Here is a 20,585-nt window from a genome sequence, read left to right as displayed (position 1 = left end):
TAAGAGCACGACTGGCTAGTCAATATTTGCCGGTCAATTCCTGGAACCAGGGTGGAGGCAATGTGCAGCAAACAGGAAGGGCTCTTTCCAAAGTGTCTCCCTGGCTCCCTGTCCCACAGAGAGAGCAGTGAGCTGTGCAGGGCCCAGTTCAGTGTGCAGGTATCCTGACACAGGTGGCAGGCAGTGGGGTACAGTTGATGCTGGTCTGTGTATGTTCCTGGCAGCGTTTTTATTGATCATTTCATAGTACGAGTGCAAGAGAAACACCATCCCTACTTCCCCACTTTACAGGAGGGAGGCCGGGGCTTTGAGAGGTTGAAGAACGCGCTCACTCCCTGGGTTGTGAGGGCAGGCTCAGCACTGGGATCTGACCTCATGAACTCACTGCACGCATCCCTTTCCAGGAGTAAGTAAAGGCAGTCCATGGACACAGGGAAAAGACCGAAGGACGTGAGCAGATGAGCATGCTCTCGCCTCCTGCTCCACTGAAAGCCGGCCGTATTGAAACGTGGGACCATGGCACCTGTTCACCCGTGCATTCCAACACCTAGAACAAAGCCTAGAACCAAATGAGTATTTGTTTATGGGAGAGTCTCCTGGTGATGGGATTGAGGTCATTTTTATGTTCTTCTTTGCAGGTACTTATATTCTCTGAATTTCTCACAAAGAGCATGCATCTTATTTATAATTAAAAAAAAAAACAATAAAACATTACTGTTACAAGGTAGAGGCCCAGGAGCAGCAGTGCCGCAGTGGTGCAGCGTTGCCACAACATTCTGTGAAGCTGGACACACATGGGAGGTCCTGGGTTTGCACTCTGAGGCCTCCCTGGGTATTTGGGTTGCATGCATGTGAGACCATGACCTGGGCTGGCAGAGGCGGCGGAGGATGTGGCATGAAGACTGTTGAGGGGTGCCTCTCTCTCTCTTGTTCTCATGGAAAAAATAAAACAACTTTTCAAAAGTACTGGGTCAGGGCCAGCAAATGGTGTAGTGGTTATGACGCTGGACTCCTACATGGCAGTTCGAATCCTGAACTTGATGCTTTCAAATTCATGCCAGGTGTATGTGCATGCGTGCCCAAGATCCTGGGAGGAGGGCAGAGGAGTTGCGGCATGGCCATCCCTCCTGGCGGGTGATTTCTCGCTTTCTGTTTCTCTGGCAAGCACATATGCCCTGAAGTGAAAATCTCTCAAAAAAAAAAAAAAAAAGAAAAAAAGAAAAAGAAAAAAAAGAAAGAAAGAAAAGAAAAAAAGAAAAAAGAAGAAAAGAAAAAGTATTTGGTCATTGGAAAAGTCATGATGCATTTTAGCATGAAAAAAATAGAAAAAATACATCATGTCTTTTCTGACAACCCAATAGTTATTTAACCCTACAAGTAAGGCTCATCATAAAATAACATCTTATCTAGGTTGGCACAGAGGTTCTCATCAAGGAGAGCTTACCAGGGTAAAGTCTCCTGGGGAAGAACTTGATTCTCCAAAAGGAAGGGGGTGGAGATCTACCTGTAAAACTCCCTGGTCAGTCTGTTGCAGCTTCTCCACAGACCAGCATTTGGAAACAGCCAGTAATGCCCAGTCCCTACCAGATCCCAAATCTTCTCAGCTGTGTGCTGTCTGAAGTGCTTCCCTAGGGAAGAGTTCTCTTTCAAAGTGGTTGATATCTAGACCAAAATTCCGTGAGAGACCCAGAGCCAAACTCCTTAGGAAGCCACTCTCAAATTCCTGATACACAGAAGGGGCTGCTTGTTTTAAGCTACTAAATTTGAGGGTAATTTGTTAGCAGAAATAGACAAATAACAGAATTCTTAACTTAGGTCTTTAGGAAGATCTTTTTTTTTTTAATTTCTTGCATGTGAGAAACAGAGAAAGAGAAAGAAAGCTAGACCTCTCTAGTGGCATCTCCAATGGGGTCTTCACAGCATGATCCACTCCAAGCCTCAGCTAGCCCAGATCACAAGGGCATGTGTGCATGGGGAGGCCCTGGATTCAAACCCCGGACTTTCTCATGTGAGTCCAGCTTCTCAGAGCGTGTTACCATGGTGCCAACATCTGGCTCCTTTCCAAAGGTATTAATAGAAGGTGGTTGAGACTACAGTCCACCCTCTGAGATCAGTATGACCACATAGTTTCATGCGCAGAGACTAACATGAATTATCAAACATCTGATTTCTCCTCCCTCGTTTGGTCTCTAGCCAATCTGACCAAGGGAATCATTCTAGTGCAGAACAGTGACCCTCTCCTGTGAGGTCGGGGTGCCTCATCTTACACCATGTGCATTGGGACAACTGCTTCTGCCTCAAGCCCTTTTAACTTCTCTGGGAGAGGTGTCTTTGTGGGTGGCTGATTTAGACTAGTGGGTGGGATGCCTTGGCTTAAACCTTTTTTTCTCTTTCTCTCCTTTCTTTCTTCCTTTTTCTTTCTCTTTCTTTCTTTTTATTTGTTTTTTTTTTTTTTATTTTATTTTATTTATTTATTTTTGCCATAAGTTGCTTGTGCTTGCTGGAGAGATGCAGAGAGAGGAAAGGTGAGAAATCACCCCCCAAGAGAGATGACCATGCCACAATCCCTTCTCCTCCATTCACCTCTTGGGATTTGGGGCATGCACACACAAGTGCCTGGCATAAATTTCAAGCCACAGTGTCTGGGGCTCAAATTGGGGCCAGCCATGTGGTATAGAGGAGTCTATTAGGGGTTGCTGGAAAGGCAGTGAGGAAATTGATACTGCAGGCTGAAGAAAGACAGTTCATGTTATGTAGCAGTGGGATGTGGTAACTCTATCACCTGTGGTAACATGAAAGACAGAAAAGTGACCAAATGAACTTGTGGATCTAGCCAATGAGATTTCCAGACAGAATTTTGAAAATGAGAATGTGCCTTTTAGCTGTATTTGATAAAGTATGGATGAGATAAAAGATTCTCAGAGTAAGAAACCCCGTGAAGACAAAGACCAATTTCAGAACACCATCTGTAAACCAGAAGATCAATATCAGGTAGGAGCGTGACCAGACATACTTAAGCTGTTGTCTCCTAGATCCTCTCAGCTAGGTGAAAGGATTCCTAAGAATGTGTTGGGTATTTTCCCATGACTCCTTACTCAGCCAAATGTAGAGACGCTGTCTTAAGGAGATCTGTGTCTATGGCTTTTGTCTAATGTAAGAGTTTACAACTTGGCAGAAAATCTATGGTGTTTAAAGGTGCTGTATCACTTTGGACCCAAAGGGAAAAGATAATTCAAAATGCAATGAGTCTGAGTCCCCAGCTTCTTACACACAGGGACCAGGAAGTTTAAGAAAGCATCGCAGTGGCCTTTGTAGGTCATTTCCCATAGAGAAAGAAGAATGGTATGAGGGTGGAGCCCAGAGCCCAGAGAATGGATCCAAGAGCAGCTGCTCCCAGGTAGCAGAACTAGGCCTTAATCAGCAAGTATTTCCCATACCCACAATAGAGGGACATGGAATCCGTGTTTGGCTGGATTTCAGAATTGTATGGAGCAGTGATGCTTCATCTCGTTCTTCTCTCTCTCTCTCTTGTCATACACTGACCAACCCAATTAAAAGATGGGCAAATGAGTTGAACGGACAACTCTCTTCTCTTTTTCACAATGGTGCTGTGAGCCAAGCAATCATTATTTCCAGAGTCCTGCAAGGATGTGGGAGTCCTAAGGCCAGCTGAGTTCATATTTTAGGTTTTCTGAACCTATTTATGTAATTCTGTGGTAAAGGTGCCTGGCCTATATGGCACCATTCCCAGGAACTCTGAAGAATGGAAGCCTGCCAGCCAGCCATATTCCACGGAGCTAGTTACCTGGAGGCTCTATGGACAAGGGAACTGACTGAGGTTAAAGGGCTTTGGCTTGTGAGTAGGGTTTTTGCTGATGGTTTGATGGTTGAGCTTCAGACGTGGCATTCAGCCAACCAAGGCAGCTCTGTTGGAGCCGCAGTTCCTCTGAGATCAGGTGGACCCCTAGAACAGAAGGAGGTATGTAGGTGGTTATTTCTCATGCGTTATCAACATGCTAGCTGGTGCCAGGCCATGTTCCACCTAGGAAGTAGTGGGATTTCCAACTTTCCCTAGGAAGAGGATAGTTTCTCTGGCTTCATCTGTGATTATTATCAGGAAGGGACTATTGAAGATGATGACAGAGTCAGTGGGGCCATCCTTTGATCGGACTATGAGCTTGGTGGCAGTAGCTGCTGCAGCCTGGGTACCCTCCTCACTGATGTTCAGCACGGCCTTGTGAGTAGCCTGCAAAGGGAGAACAAGCATCAGTGACCCCCCGCGAGACACCTTTACTTAACCGAGCTCTGGGGTTTTGCCGGGGTAATGCCTGCCTCGAGAGGCATCAAGAATCGACATGCCGAATGCCTGTCATTAGGTGCACTCAGTAAAGTGCAGCTGGTGTTGGTGACTGGTTCACTGGCCCTTAGGCATGGAGTCACGTAGTTGTATATCCAGACCAGAAAGATCTGGGCTTGCCTCTTCGTTCAGCCACTGACTATTGTAAGCATCATTTAGATGCCACATACTTCCAATTCCAAATCTGAAAGAAGTGGTAGCAACTGCACATATTCTGTGAGGTTACTGAGTGAGTTAAAGAGCATACAAAGATGAGCCAGCAGGTGGGGTAGTGGTAAAGGCACTGGACTCCCACATTGCTGACCACAGTTCGAGTCTCAGACCTGGTGACTTGAAACTCATGTTGGGTGCATGTGCATGTGTGCCCAAAATCCTGAGAGGAGAATGGAGGAGAAGGGATTGCGGTATAGCCATCCCCCTGGGGGTGATTTCTCACTTTATCTCTCCCCATCTCTCTCTGTCTCTTCAGTGAGTGTACATGCCTTATAGAAAGAAAAAAAAACCTCTTAAAAAATTTTTAGAAAGATAATACAAAGACACACTCAATTACTTGCCAGCAATTGTGACTGCCATAATTGTTACATTGCAGACACGAGTTAAGTATTACTAAAGGTTGAATCCCCCTTTTTATCTTGTAGGGATGAAATTCTTAACCTGGGATTTATGTAGGCTTTGGGGGAGTGTGAACAACTGGAGATCCCAGGCATTAGTTTTCATAGGTTCCTGCAAGTGTTTCTTTGGGAGAAGGCATATCATGCCCACCACGTCCCAGCAGGACCTCTCTGTATTCCTTTTCTGGAAACCAATGACAAAAGCCCCCTTCCATGGGTCTGGGGCTGCTCTGATTACTATACTCCATTATTAAAATAAAATTCTCGGTCATGGCAAGAAACCCACATGTGGACGGGGCTAGGCAGGTAACCCCGATGAAGTGAGCAGACCTTCTACAAGGAGAGCAGGCAAGTGACCTGAGGGGACTGTCTGGGAAAGGCATGCCCACGGCTCAGCCCTGGAGATCGCATTTGGGTTCACGGTTGCCATGTGGGAACTGGGCTCAACATTCATTCCAAAAGGATCGGAAATCTATCTTTCAAAAAGTCCATCTACATATTTAACATGATACAATAGACTAAGTTTTAAAAGTCCTCTCCTGCTCTCTCTCTCGCTCGCTCTATGCGTGTACCTAAACTTTAGGGCGGAGGAAGTGAGGGCAGATACCAGGGAGCACTTGCACATCTGCAGCAAGGGCAGGGCAGCAGAACTGCCTGCAAGGACAGGCCTGCTTCTCTCAGAACTGTGGTCAGGTCTTCGGAACATCTGTGTGAAGGAGGATGATGGTGCCTGGACCACACGGTTACCAGCCATAGAACCATAGGCCCAGCAGCCACAAGATGGAGCCCTTCTTCTGGCCACGGAGCAATCACGTCACCCCTTGGGCCTCTGTTTACTTATCAATGAAGCGAGAGTGTTCAGTTAACCAATCTCTAGGTGGTTCCCACTTGGGTTTTCTTGCTGACATTCTTCTCAATCAACTCACTTTGGAAACCTGCAAGAATCCTCTCTTTGTAATTCCTGAAAAGTCGGCATTTTTGTCAAAGGCGTTGCGGATGCCCATTTTGGGGAGGATGGTTTCCAGGTCATAGGAGGCAGAAATGGAAAATTTGGGGATGAACACCTGTATCCACCTGTGGAGAAGGGAAAGGGAAAGGTGAGGTCCTAGGCCACAGGATCCCTATCTCTGCTTGTAGGTAGCATGGCAGGAGTCTCTTCCTCCAGGCATTGGTGGTCGCTGCTAAAGCAGTCTTACATCCCAGCCAAACATTCCTGGTTGCTCTGGAGTGAAGCCCAGCTGAGCACGTCCAGCAGGAAGGTACATAGGAGATAAATGAGCCTGCTCACAAGCAGGTGCAGAGGTGGGAAGGTGGCCTAGAAGGGGAGCCGAAGGTAGTGACCAATGGGAGCCATCAGAGAGTGATGGAGGTCATCTATCACCCCATCCATATGCACCCCATCAGCCCTTCCTGAGGCAGACCCTGCTAATGCCCTAAAGCAGCAAGGGCAGGAGAATGCCCTGTGGGAATATGCTGCGTCTGTGTTGTTGGTAGCTCATGGCGACATGCAGCTATTGAGCAACTTGCCGTGTGGCTAGTGCAAATGAGGAACTCATGTTAATTGTACTTATTATAATTCATTTAAATTTAAATAACCACTTGTGGCGAATGCCTACTGTATGGGACAGCACAGCCACAGAATTTGGCACCCTGTAATCTTTCTCTGCAGTGGTTTCCTGAATCAGGAGTAAACTATCTGCTATTGAGCATTTACTATGTGCCAAACATCACCCCGGGGATATTCAATAATATGTCCCTCATTTTAAAGGTGGTGAAGCTTAGTTTTAGTGCCTTGCTCAAAGTCTTGACTCACAGAAATGAAAGCATTGAACTGTTGGATAAAAACTTTGCAGTCCTCGTCTGGCATACTTCTCATGACTGACACTGTGGACAGCTCTCTCCTCCCTGTCACTGTCCCCTGTGCTGGCCTTGGCATCTCCATCATCTCTGCTGCAACTGCTGTGCTGTGCTCCACCCCTCCCCCAGCCTCCACGCTGCGTCCTCTTCCTCTGCCTGGTTACAGTCTGAGAAGAGAAGAAACTCTGAAATATCTTGCAGCATCTTTTGATCCTTGACTCTGCATCTTTGCCAATACTATTTCCTCTACCAAAAAGTTGTCCTTCACAGTCCTCGATACGTTCATGTCTTTCTTGTTCATACTTGTGGCTCAAATGCCACCGCCTCCTTGAAGCCATCCCCAGTCCCATTGATGATGATCTCTCTCCACTCAAAAGCTCCTCAGCACCTTACCTGCCCTCCTCTGAGGCACTGCCCATTGTCTTTCTCAAGTAACAAGCACTTGGGGAAGATGCCCATGATGTGAAAAACATGTTACTAGCAGAACAAAAATAAGCATTTGACATCCCCTTTTATCTCATGGCTAATTCTTTTGATACTCACTGTAATAACTACAGAATTAATCATATTACTATTAAGTAACATTTACTGAACACTTGTTATCTCCTGGACAGGTTTCTTAGCATTTTATAAATAGTAATTTTTTTTATCTTCAACGACCTACAGATTAGGTAGTATTATTATCCTTGTTTTATAGGTAAACACTAATGGCTTTTCAGTTTGTTTGCTTTTATGAAATCATTTCATGGAATTCAATATCAGATTGGCTTCTAGAACGAGTTCTGGTAGCACATAATAGCAGTAGGCGATACTAGCTATGTGACCTCGGGTAATTCACTTACCCTCGTGAAGTCTCTTTCATTATCTATGAAATGGGGAGTGATACGACTTCTCATTGGTCAGAGGACAGAGAAATTCAAGTGAGAATGTGTATGCACACCATCAAGCTTACTGTTTAGCATGTGATTGGTGCTTAGTTTGCATGAATGATTATTCGACAGCTGTTAGCACAGTCTTTCTTAGGTCTCAGCAAAATGACACAGATGCCCACCTCTTCTGCAGTAAGTGGCTCCACTTTCTCAGCGTCCTGGCTGACAAGGCCTGTTCCAGTTGCCTCATCTTGCCCTTTCCAGGGAGGACAAAGAAGGCTCCAATGTCTCCACTGTAGTCCATTTTCAGCACAGAACAGCCCAGCTCTGGATCCACACCAAAAGCAAACTCCTCCTTCTGGTGCATCATGGGAACATGCACAGTGACCCGATTGTCCACCAGGAATGGGAAGTTTTTGCGTGTATCCACAGAGTTAAAAGGTTTCTCCCACTTGGCTAGTGCAAAGAAGAAGAGAGGTCTTTATGTCAAAGTATAATTAATGATGTGAAGACAACAAAATTGGTGAAGTAACTCACTGAAAACTCACTCCCCCACAAAACAATGAGAAAGGAGCTAACAATGGTCAGAATCAACTGTTTTAGAGCGTTGGGAGTTAATTAAATGCTTGCAGGGAATAAGGGAACAATCTGTTTTTTTAAAAAAATCTGATTCTGACAAAGAACAGCGTACTTTGTGGTATTTTACCTTGCCCTAGTCTCATACCTGACTTTCCAGTCACTGGAGGGAAAAATGGGGCTAGAGTCCTTTAAAAAAACTTACTCCCAAACGATTGTCATTATTGACCTATTCTATGCCTCTCCAGGAGATATCTCTTGTAAAACGGTCTGTATTTGATAGGATTTGGAGCTCGATCAATGCAAAACTCTTTATTTCCCTGGGGGAGTACTTGCCAAAACAGTTACAGTCAGTGATGACAAAGGTCGCAGCTGCTTGGGGCTTTGGTTAACTGTTGGGGAAAACAATGTAGCCAGAAAGCTTCAGAGGATGAATTGGGGGTTGAAAGGGTAGTGATAGCACCAAAAGTAACAGAATAAGAACCTCTATGTCTTCATCCTTCCCTAAATACAATAGTAAAAACTGGAAGAAAAATCTTAGAATCAATGTTTTCAAAGCTCTGAAAAGTAACCAAGGTCCTACAGCAATCTGGGGAGAGTTTATTCAAGAAAAGTTGGCTGCATCTTGATAAGAACAGTTGGCTTTGTGCCATTTTAACTGGCTCAGCAATAGTATTGCAAAATAGTGGTTTGTATTCCTGATACCTGGGTGAAAGGAACCGAGCTGGAGTGCTTTTAAAACCTCTTTACTACAGAATTATAATTATTTGACTTGTATGATGGTTCCCTGGAAGATGCCACTAATACATATAATTGGAGTTCACTCAGTGCTAGAAGCCTTCTTCCTTGGGGTGTGAGGGTATTTGTCAAAAATAATTATAGCCAAGTGTTTTAACTTCATGACTACTACTATGATGGATAATAGAGAGACCAACCAATAAACTAATCAAACTTTTCAAAGAAAAAGTTGAGGTTTAAGGTGAGCATTGGGACTCTGGAAAGTTCTCACATATTCTGAGCATGTAGAGGCCACATGTGTGTGCAAAACTGTATGTGGTTTATGTACTAGAGAAATATTTGAGAAAGCTGTAAGCTCTTATCTCTGGCTGACCTTAGAGAAGGTTTTCGCACAAACAGAACATGAAGGCTGAGTCAAAATTGTAAACTACCTGGCTGAGTATTGATAACAAACGCCATTATACATGTAGAGACCTTCAGCAAAGACTGGAAGATTTATGTGCACCAAGCATTTAAGAAATCTTGATACTGTCATAACTAACCCCTTAAGTAATTAACAGGCTTCAGTGACCACAGATGACAAACTGCCTACTATAGAGAATTGGTCTAGAAAAATTACTAAACAAACAAACAATAATCACTACAAGCAGTAGCAACAAGAAACCCTTGAAAGGGAGGAGAATCTGATTTCTAAAGTTGCCATGTTACATTATTTAAAATGTCCAACTTAACAACAACAACAAAAAGCATATGAGATATGGAAAGAAACAAAAAAGTATGGCCCATACATAGATGACTAAAGTAATGAATGGAAATTGTTCCTAAGGAAACCTAAATGTTGGACTTCTGAGACAAAGACTTTAAATCAGCGATTAAAATGTTCCAAAATCTAGAGAAAACCTTCTGTAAATAATTCCAGAAAAGTACAATGGTGCCTTACCAAATAAAGAGATAGAAACTATGTTTTTTAAATAAATGAATAGAAATTCTAGAGTCGAAAGCACTATAATGGAAACTAAAAGCTCATTAGAGGGGCTCGACACCATATTAGAGTTGGCTCTAAAAGAAATTAATTAATGAACCAGAATGTAAATTAATTTAGAGCATAGAGTATGAGAAATAGTAAAAAAGAATGAAAGCCCTAAAGAAAAGGAAAGAAAAAAATGTGTGTGTGTGTGGGGGGGGCGTGAGGTGAAGAAATAATGTCAAAAATGTCTCTTTTTGATTAAAAGCATTGATCTATACATTAAAGACATTTGACAGTTTCAAACAGTATAAAGTTAATAAAACTCAGATCTAGACATATCATAAACTGTCAAAAGCTAAAGACAGAGGTTTAGCAACAGGAGAAAAGTAACTCATCACATACAAGATATACTCAATAAGACTAGCAACTAATTTCTCATCAGAAACCATGGAGTGGTCAAAGTGCTGAAATAAAAATAACTTGTCAACCAAGAATTCTATATTTGGCAAATAAACCTTCACAAAATGAAGGAGGAGAAATTAGGACATTCTTTGATCAAGAAAAATTAAGATAATTTGTTACTAGAAGACCTGGCCAATCAAAATTACTAAAAGGAGTCTATTAGAATAAAATGAAATGATATTAGACAATAACTTGTATCTGCAAAAAGAAATAAAGAACACTGGAAAGGAAAATTACATAATTAAATATAAAAGACTATGTAAAGTATTTTTCTGTTCTTTTCCTGTGATTTAAAAGACAAATACATAAAGCAATAATGATAAATCTATGTTAACACACACACAGTGATGAAGATATAAGTTGTGACAACAACAAAAAAGAGATGAGGGGAAATTAATTATTTAGAAGGAAAAATTTTGTAGACTATTGAGATGTTGGTATTATACCAAACAGATTGTTTAAATTAAAATGTTCTCCACTACTAATTTACATTACCACCAACAGCATAGGAAAGTTAGTTCCCTTATCATTCTTTTTTTTTTTTTAAGAAAAATTTTTGTGATATTGTGCATGTGCTTGCCTGAAAGATAGAGACAGAGAAACAGAAAGCAAGAAATCATCCCCCAGGGGGGATGACCACACCACAATCCCTTCTCCTCCATTCTCCTCTCGGGATCTTGGGTATGCTCGTACATGCACCCAGAGTGGGTTTAAGCCACTGGGTCCAGGACTTGAACTGCAGTTTACTATGTGGGAGTCCAGCGACATAACCATTACTTTATCTGCTGCTCCCAGCACTTACCATTCTTTAGTTTTTTTCATCTTAGCCATTCTAACTGGGGTTAGGTGGTATCTCATTGAAGCTTTGATTTGCATTTCCCTTATGATAAGGGAAACTGTTCATTGTAATCTCTCTGACAACCACGAAAACAACTAAAAAACATTGAAAAGAAAAGGGAATGAAAATGGTACACTAGAAAATATTTTCTTAACATAGAAGAAGTAATAGAGAAACTGAGTAACCAGAAGACATAAGATCTATAGAAAACATATAGCAAAATGACAGAGATAAATTCTACCTTATCTTTAATGAAAATGGATTAAACTTTACAATTAAAAGGAGCAATTAGGAAAATTAATAATAATAATAAATCTGGTCCAACTATATGCTATCTATGGAGCAGATAATAAGCACATGAAAAGATGTTCAACATCATTAGACATTAGGGGAATGCATGTAAAAAACCATTATGAGATACCACTTCACACTCTCTCTGGGCTATAATAAAAAAGATTGTTTGCAAGGAGAAATTGGAGTACTCATACATTGTTTGCAGGAATGTAAAATGGTATAGCTTTATAGAAAATAATGTCCAATTCTTTCAAAGCTAAATATAGAGTTGCCTTATTATCCAGCAATTTTACTCCTCAGTATATATCCAAGAGAACTGAAAATATGCCCACACAAAATGTGCACACTAAAGTTATAGTACAGCCCAAATGTTCATAAACTGATGAATGAATACATGAAATGTGGTATATCCATACAATGGAATAGCATGCAGGCATAAAAAGGAATGAATTATTGATACATGCTATACAACATGGAAGAACCTTGAAAATGTTAAAGTAAGTGAAAGAAACCAGATACAAAAGGCTTGGAGTTAAAGGCTGGAGTCAAACTGTACCATTCCATTTACATGGAAATATCCAGAAATGGCAAAAATCTATAGAGACAGAAAGTAGATTGCTGGTTGCTAGAGGAAGGAAGGGGATAACCAGGAATTGGGAGTGACTACTAGCAGGAAAGGGGTTTCTTTTTAAGGTGATAATGGAAATATTCTGGAATTACATAGCAGTGGTAGTTGCATGACCTTGTAGCTATACTAAAATCCAAAACCCTCTGAATAATATACTTGATTTTTTTTTCCCAGAGGATGTATATGTTCACTAGAGAGAGAAAAGGCACCCCATCAATGGAGCGAGGTCACACTGTAAACTTTTTTCCTCCATTTCTCCATCCTGTTAGGATTTGGGGCACACATACACTCATACTCAGCATGTTTTTCAAGCTTCCAGGGCTGAAATTTGAATTGTGCTTGACCATATGAGATTTAACTTCCTACACGCAGAGCTTAACTGCTGCACTACAGGTCTGACACAAACAGTGCACTTTATAATGGTGAATTTTACAGTATATAAATTATATTTCAATAAAAATATAATTAAATAGAACAGTATATATAAAGTGAAGGTAACTTAGGGCTCAAACATAATAGTTTCTCTTCTTTCTTTCTGTTTGAAGGAAGGATGGATAAATGGGTAGATAACTTGGCTAATGAGGTATGGATAGGTGAATGGGTGGTGGAGGTTGGGTGGGTAGATGAATAGGCTAGTAGATAGATAATTGGCTCATTGGATGACTGACTGGATGGAAGGATGGCTGGATGAACAAGCGTATGGATAAATGAGTAGAATGGAGTGGGAAGAGAGGGAGACACAGTAGAATTCACAGTAACTCTGGAGAGTACAGGTGCTCCAACCTCAAGCACAACCTATGAAGCTGGCTTTATTATCCATCCACCTAAACAACAGAGAGATTGAGCAGATAAGGCACTCAATACATAGTAGATCTTTTAAAGGAATGTGATTTAAAAGATGGAGTAAGTAAGGGGAAGTGGAGGAGTTCAAACCCTCTGCCCAATTTCAAAGTTGATGCTCACTCTTTTGTAACACAAGTGTCTTTATAAACTATAAAGCTCTAGACAGATATGTAAGAAATTTGAATGGTATTTACAGCAGTTTGTCTATATTTCCACACCTATGAAAGTTTTCTCATCCCTGTATGTGCTTCTTGAGAGGTTTTTCACTATAGGGCGCGTGCGCTCGCCAGACAGACAGAGAGACAGAAAGCGAGAAATCACCCCCCAGAGGGGATGGCCACGCCGCAATCCCTTCTCCTCCATTCTCCTCTCGGGATCCTGGGTACGCACACACACGCGCCCGGTGTGGGTTTTAAGCCACTGGCATGGGTTTTAAGCCACTGGATCCGGGACGCGAACCGTGGTTGACTAAGTGGGAGTCCAGCAATATAGCCATTACGCTAACTGCTGGTTCCCTGTATGTGCTTCTTAAACTTGGCTGTCGGAGAGCTGTGTGCCTTCTCTAGAATCGTCATAGGTGGTGGGGCAGCTGTTGATGGCAAGAAGCAAGATCCTTTCTTTCAAGCTAGTTTCAAGATTTTTCCTATGGGCTGTCCACTGAGTCCAATGTCAGTGCTAAGGACAACTAATCAGTCCATCCAAAGACAGGTGAGTGAGCCCCATTGTAAGTGATGAACTAAATCTAGATGAAGGATATGAGATACCCCAGGTCTTACAGCCAGTTAGTTGCAAAGGTGATTAGAAATTCAGGGTTTGTCTAGCCTGTGAATTTGACTAATCAACAAAAAATCAAGATCAACCTCTTAGATTCTCACCTTTAAAGAAAATGTGGTTCACCAGGACCATGACAGTCAGAGGATCAAGATCTTGGATCAAGTTCATAATTTTCCCTTTGGTTTTCTTCTCTATGTAACTATTGATCTTCTTTCGGGCAGTAGAGGTGTTGGAGAAGTCTATAGTAAACACTTCTGACTCATACAGCTTCTTGACCTTGTCCAAGAAATTGGCCTGCAGCTGGAGTTCCTTTTTGATGAAGAGAACACTGCCCATCATTAAGCTCAGGTCTTGTCTGGGGATATTCAGTGAGTGGAGCAGCTGCTGGAAGCCCTGGTGGATGGTGGGCTCAGGTGTGTGTGTAAGGTTGAATCCTAGGCTCTGGAGGATTTGGGTCTTGGTGACTGAGTGGGCTCCAAGGGACAGCATGGCAAGGGATGCAGAGACACTCACAGGAGAGAAGAGGATGTTCTGACTCAAGGTTTCCAAAACCAGCCTCCGGTACAGGTTGAAGGCAAAGTTGATATTACTGGAAGATTCCTGGGAGGAACAGGTGTTCTTTGTGGAGGAAAGGTGGGAGGAGCCTCTGCTGGGAAGTTTGGGTGGTGGCACACCACAGATGGGGACACAGAGGCCAACGATGAAGAGAACTTGATAAAAGAAAGATGGCATTTTGAGTAAAGCAAGTCTGCAAAAGAGGAGAAAACCATTGAGGGTTGGTAAGATGGGGGTCCAGTCCCTGAGTCAGAGACCCTTCAATACCTCACATCGTTCACAACAATGAGGGCGAATGGGACAGGTCACTGTGTTCCCTCCCCCACTCAGTAAGTATTGTCCTTGTTTTTAAATCCTTGCATAGTCAACAGAAAGGTTGTGTGATTTGTCCCATGTCACAAAACTAGAATGATCTGAAATTCAAAATCAAGTCTAAAGCCCAAACTCCAGGATCTTTGCTGTTTCTGCTTCATAGACTTTTTTAAATTTTTTTGTCTTTTAAATATTTCTATATGAAAGATGACCCAATACACTTTATTTTTTTTTCTTTTTTTGGAGAGATTTTTGCAATAGGGCATGTATGCTCACCAGAAAGACAGAGACAGAGAGACAGAAAGCGAGAAATCACCCCCCCAGGGGGGATGGCCATGCCGCAATCCCTTCTCCTCCATTCTCCTCTCCGGATCTCGGGCACACACGCACATGTGCCTGGTGTGAGTTTAAGCCACTGGGTCCGGGACTCGAACCACAGTAGGCCACATGAGAGTCCAGCAACACAGCCATTACGCCAACTGCTGGTCCTGATTCAATACACTTTTTTATTATTTTTCATTTTATACATTTAATCACTATACATCACTTCACTTGTAAGTTGAATTTACCCAATGTGAATACACCCCACACCAGTCCAGTTGAGAATAGGCTTATTTTTTTAAGAGTTAGGAAAGTGAAACCAGATTGCAAAGTCCTAATTCTAGTAGCCAGACGTGATCTCTCCCCCTTCAAAGATCCCTCCAAACATTCTTTATCTCTTTTGCATAGATGTGATCATCTTGCCCTGGATGCCTGTCCCCAGCCACAGGCTGTGGTATGTTCATGTCTCCCAAAAAGTGGAAAACTGGAGCCAAGAGCTGCCCTGGAGCTGTGGTCCTCCTGGTGCTCTGAGCACTGGGGGCGGTCACTGATGGGCTGTTAGCTCCAGCCATGTCTGCCTGCTTCTGCTCAAGCCTCATCCAGGAAGACTTTTCAGACTAAATGTCCTGTTGGCAGTTGGAGACTCACATAGTCTTGGAGTAAGACAAGGCTGGGCTTCCATCTCACTCTGACATTCACAATGGGCATGTGACCTCTCCAGGCTTCAGTTCTTTTTTATTTATATATATTTTTTTGCCTTTGCAAAATGGTGACAATAACCTTATATAGCTGTTCAGGGGACTGAGTGTGACAATGCACACAGGGATGCAGCACGGGATCCAGCATATTTTGGGTCATCTGAAAACTCGTGACTCATTTTTGCATAGAAAAACAGAAAAATATGTCATGACTTTTCTGACAACCCAATTGTAAGTGTTCAACCAATCGCTTCTCATATTGTCATTGTTATCGAATTCGATGACTCTTTGACCTGTAGTTTGAAGGTCTCCCAGCCCTGCCTACAGCATCCGCACCCACTGAGCTCCTGAACTATCTTTACACCATTGAGAAGTTTCATTTTCTTCAGCAGAGCTCCGACCCTATGGGTTGACCCAGAGAGGCAACAGAAAGTGATCCCTTTGGATAAGGATGAAGGAACTTGATGCAGGGCAGGATGGAATCTGTGCTGAGCCAGAGGGAAAAGCAAATAGGGTGTGTGCTCCCTGGATCACGTCAGTCCAAAGGCTTTTCTTCAAGACCTTCACTCCAATTTTATAATTTCTTCCCATGACTTTGATGTCCTTTACCCAATCACCCCTTTCACAAGATCAGTACTTCCATGCAGCAGTGACCACAAGTCTCTGCCACCCAGGCTGGTTATGGTCAGTTACAAGACAATGTCTGTGTAATGCCCAATATGGCACCTGGTCCACCGTGGGCTGGAGACTAAAGCTCTTCTCTTTTGGGACTCTCATGATTTGGCGTTCTTCATGAGAAAGGAGGATGAAGGGACAGGCTGTCCCTGGCTATTTGTGGCCTTGTGAAGAATCAGAACCAAGGAAGAGACCATCAGGAGAATAGAGGGGAAGTGAGTCACTGACAGAGAACTAGGGTGTCTATGAGGGTAAGTGTGCTCATCTCTGGGCAGGCTTGGAGTAGGGCAGATGGCTTTCAGGGAGTACCTACTAAGTCCTAGTTATGTTTCCCAAGGAACTGACATTCCCACTAGCAAACATGGCCTGTAAGAGCACGTCTGATGTAGGACACCTATGCCCTAAAACTTGCCTCTTCCAGGCCTAGTCTTAGTAGGGGAGATTCAGCTAAATGATAGTCACTCTGGGAGTCCAGCTGGTGAGTGTCCTAAGGCCCCTGGTCGCCATGTGATCAGGTCTCTGCCTCTTGCAGAATCTTGATACAGGCTTGGGGGGATTGTCTCCAGAGGGCCCTTTCCTTCAGAAAGTGACTTTGAGGTCATGGCCTTCAAGGGCCAGTTCACTACACTCTTGAGCAAAACCCTGGCAAGAGATAGTTCAGTTGGCTCTCCTTCCATACTCAGTCCCGCTCCTCCCTAGACTCTTGTTCTCTGTGGCTGCTGCTTCTTTCTTCCAGACCTGAAAAGGCCCTTGGTGCTCTCTCTGCAGAGGCCTGTTGAATGTGAGCCTCTTACCAGTGGGCTTAACCCACACATCCAAATGAGCTGAAGACAGGGTGACTCCCTAGATGCAAACCTAGTGCGTCACTCACCTACTCAGATTCCTCAGTGACTCCTTATTGACCTTGGGAGAAACGGCTTAGCTTCTGGCAGGCGAGGACCTTCTCCACTGGGGCCCAACTTACCTCTAGCGTCTTCTTCAAGCACTCTTCTGTTCTGCTTTCTCCAGTCCACCCACCCTCCTGCCTTTACTGCCTCCTTACCCAGCCTGGGCATCAAAGGCTTCATTTGTTTCCAATACTCTTTACTCCCTGGGACCGTGTCCTTGTGGTGCAGCCTTTTGGCAAGGCTCCAATCCTTGTAGAATGACTTATCTGTCTCCTTTGTCAAGTGCTGCTGGGGAAGGCAACTCAGCAAGGGATCTGGGACCCAGAGAATTCCTCATCACCAGCCTTTATCTGCCTGGCAACACATAACTAATCGACTTACTCTCATTGACTGTAGGGATCATCTCAATGTTTTCCATGTCCTTTAAAACGACCCTTCAACCTGACACATAGGTATGCCCTCCACTCCCCATACACACGCATCCTCTCAGCAAACAACTTTGCCTCCTACTTTACATAAAAAGAGTCTCAGAAAATGAACCCCCTCCACCACTTCCAACAGACACGTCTGTACTATCTCTGGCACCCCTCTACCTCCCTCACTCCACCAGCAGAAAAGAGAGACTGTCCTTCCTACTAAGGCCAAGCCACCTCCTTGAACCTTGGAAAGTTTCCATTCCCAGGACCCTTCCACCTCTCTCATCTGCATTTTTAAAGTTGATTTCCTTCATAAGCGTGAGAAAAGAAAGACAAGCTCCCTCCAAGAGGGTCTCATGTCCCTTCCCTCAAAACAGCCTTCTCGGCCAGCCAGGATCATGGACGTGCGTGCCTGGTGTGAACAGGTCACCCAGGAAACTGAGCCTGCTGCATGAAACCAGCTCAGCAGGATGTCCCCTCACCACCAAGCCAGCCCTCTCTGCTGCATTTAAACGCTTCCTCTTAACGGATCCTTGCTGTTGGCTTTCAAACACATTCGAATCTTGCCCACTAAGACAAAGACATCGTCGCCAAGAACATGGCAATAAAAATCCTCTCTCGCCCTCTCATTCCCTTCTGGCTGTTCTCGCCATTCACCTCCCGTGTGGCCCCAGTCCTCAAGAGCTCTAAGATCATGGGCTCCGCGGCCTCACCTCCCACTTGCTCCCTGGCCCACTCCAGTCTGACTGCTGTGTCCATAGAAATATGACCCAGATGTTGCAAAGCTGACCTGTGAACATGCCTAAGCTCTCATACTTGACTTCAGGTAGCATCCAACGATGAAGAGCACCCTGGGCTTCTGAAGCAGCCCTTCACTTTTGCTCTGTGACCCCACACTCCCCTGAATGTCTCCCACTTCTGCTGCCCCTCCTGACTGACCTTTGCTGGTTCCTCTCCTCCTGCTCCGTTTGTGTTAGCAGGTCTCAGCCCTCGGAAACTCGGTTGTAGCTCTCTGTTTATCAGCTCTCCCTTGCGAGCTCATCACACCCACAGTTTCATTACTGAGATGCAAATGACGTATTATTTTAAATTCGCAGCCCAGTCCTCTCCTCTTAACTCCATCCATCTAATTACTTACGGAATGTTGCTAATAAACCCTAACAGCAATATGACCCAAAATGAACTACACTTCTTTCCTTAACAGCATCTCCCAACAGCGGTCACAGCTGACGCGTTCTTACAACATGCCCACCCACGAGGCCACCGTTTACCTAGTTATTCAGCCCAGAAGTCATCTTTGCTCCTTCTCCTTCACTCCTCATGTTACCCTATCACCAATCCTTACAGTCTCAACTCCCGAATTCCCTCAAATCCATCCTCTTTTCTCTGCCTTCACCACTAGCAGGCTAATTGTGCCAACATTGCCTCTTGCCTGAATGACTTGCCTCTGCCCTGTTTCTGGTGCACATGGCAGCTAAAAGGGTCTTTTAAAACCGAAACCTGGTACCAGCAGTTGGCATAATGGCTATGTTGCTGGACTCCCATGTGGTCGGCCATGGTATGAGTCCCAGACCTAGTGGCTTAAAATCATGCTGGGCGTGCATGTATGCATGCCCAAGATCCCAAGAGGCGAATGGAGGAGAAGGGATTGCAGCGTGGTCATCCCGCCAGGGGTGATTTCTTCCTTTCTGTCTCTCTCTCTCTGTCTTTCTGGTGAGCACACATGCCCTATAGTACAAACCTCTTCAAACACACACACACACACACACACACACACACACACACACAAACTCTGAAACCTGGCCACATCACTTACCTATTTTAAAATGTTTCGATAGTCTCTCATTTCGCAGAGTGAACACTGAAATCCCTCATTCAACCTGCACAGCCTAGGCTCCGCCAGCCCCTCTAACCCTCACAGAGCACAAAGTCCCTTCTCCTGGCTTCTCTGCCCAACCATTCTGCCCATTTCATGACGCTAACACGTGACTTTTGATGTTCCTTTATTCCTAGAGTGGTCTTCTCACTCCCTTCACCCAAGCTTTCCCCTAGTTAATTCCTATTGTTTAGGTCCTAGTTCACATCATTTCTTCAAAGAAACTCTCTTTGGTCACCCAGGTAGAAAAATTCCTCCTATTAAATGGTTTTTATAGTACCACCACCTCTTCGTGAAACACTAGTGTCATGATTTTACATTTGTGTGACTAAATAGTTTATGAATCAGGGATCTCGTCTGCCTTGTTCTTCCTGTACACCCTCTGTTTGGCCAATACTTAGGGCTCAGTGCTTACTGGATGAATGCATGGATTGAAGTAAAATGAATGAACACCCTTCCCTGTGAGGAGTGAAGAGGACTGTAAATGAGCCAACAGTTCTCTTTCAGGGTAATGCAAAGTTCTGTATCTTTTCTTTCTTTAGGTTTTTTGCCATAAGTCATGTGCACTCACCAGAGAGAGACAGAGACAGAGAGGGGAAAAGTGAAAGTCACCCCCCTTAGGAGGGATGGCCACACTGCAATCCCTTCTCCTCCACTCTCCTCACAGGATTTTGGGCATGCACACACACGTGCCTAGCTTGATTTTCAAACTGCCAGATCTGAGACTCAAACTGTGGATGGCCATGTGGGAGTTCAGCGCCTTAACACCATACCATCTGCTGATCCAAAGTTCTGTATCAATTAAAGTGAAGTTATGTATACATATTTAAAGTCTAAGTTGACTTACATTTTTGGCCAAGATGAAATAATTGATATTGGACTTATAGATAGTTGTAAACAGATAGAAAACAAGGCAAAATATATGAAATAATTCAGACATTGGACAACACATACAGAAAGGAAGCAAATGAGGTAAGAATGATGATTGTCCAAATTTTCTGCTTAAAAGCACTTTCTGAACACAGGGAGGG

The 20,585-nt window shown here is 43.8% G+C and overlaps 1 protein-coding gene across 1 annotated transcript; it reads right to left on the bottom strand.

Annotated features, from left to right (window-relative positions):
- Nucleotides 1-3,857: 3,857 nt before the first annotated feature.
- On the bottom strand, nucleotides 3,858-14,548 carry SERPINA9 (serpin family A member 9). Its single transcript, XM_006165377.1, has 4 exons — nucleotides 13,916-14,548; nucleotides 7,877-8,150; nucleotides 5,895-6,042; nucleotides 3,858-4,246 (listed from the first exon to the last, which is right to left on the bottom strand). Exons 1-4 carry the CDS (start codon nucleotides 14,544-14,546, stop codon nucleotides 4,043-4,045), a joined length of 1,257 nt encoding a protein of 418 aa, XP_006165439.1. The 5' UTR covers nucleotides 14,547-14,548; the 3' UTR covers nucleotides 3,858-4,042.
- Between the last annotated feature and the right edge of the window lie 6,037 nt (nucleotides 14,549-20,585).

This window comes from Tupaia chinensis, unplaced genomic scaffold, assembly GCF_000334495.1.
Source record: "Tupaia chinensis unplaced genomic scaffold, TupChi_1.0 Scaffold143913_1, whole genome shotgun sequence".
NCBI lineage: Eukaryota > Metazoa > Chordata > Mammalia > Scandentia > Tupaiidae > Tupaia > Tupaia belangeri.
Note: the sequence above shows the minus strand (reverse complement) of the source record. Positions and strands in the feature narration are given on the sequence as shown.

Excerpts from the sequence above, each read along its gene's own strand:
- SERPINA9 (XM_006165377.1), bottom strand. The coding sequence starts at position 14,546 with ATGCCATCTTTCTTTTATCAAGTTCTCTTCATCGTTGGCCTCTGTGTC. Across the intron at positions 6,043-7,876 it reads AGCCACTTACTGCAGAAGAG|GTGGATACAGGTGTTCATCC; the intron begins GTGGGCATCTGT and ends CCTTCTCCACAG. Across the intron at positions 4,247-5,894 it reads GATTCTTGCAGGTTTCCAAA|GCTACTCACAAGGCCGTGCT; the intron begins GTGAGTTGATTG and ends CTCCCTTTGCAG.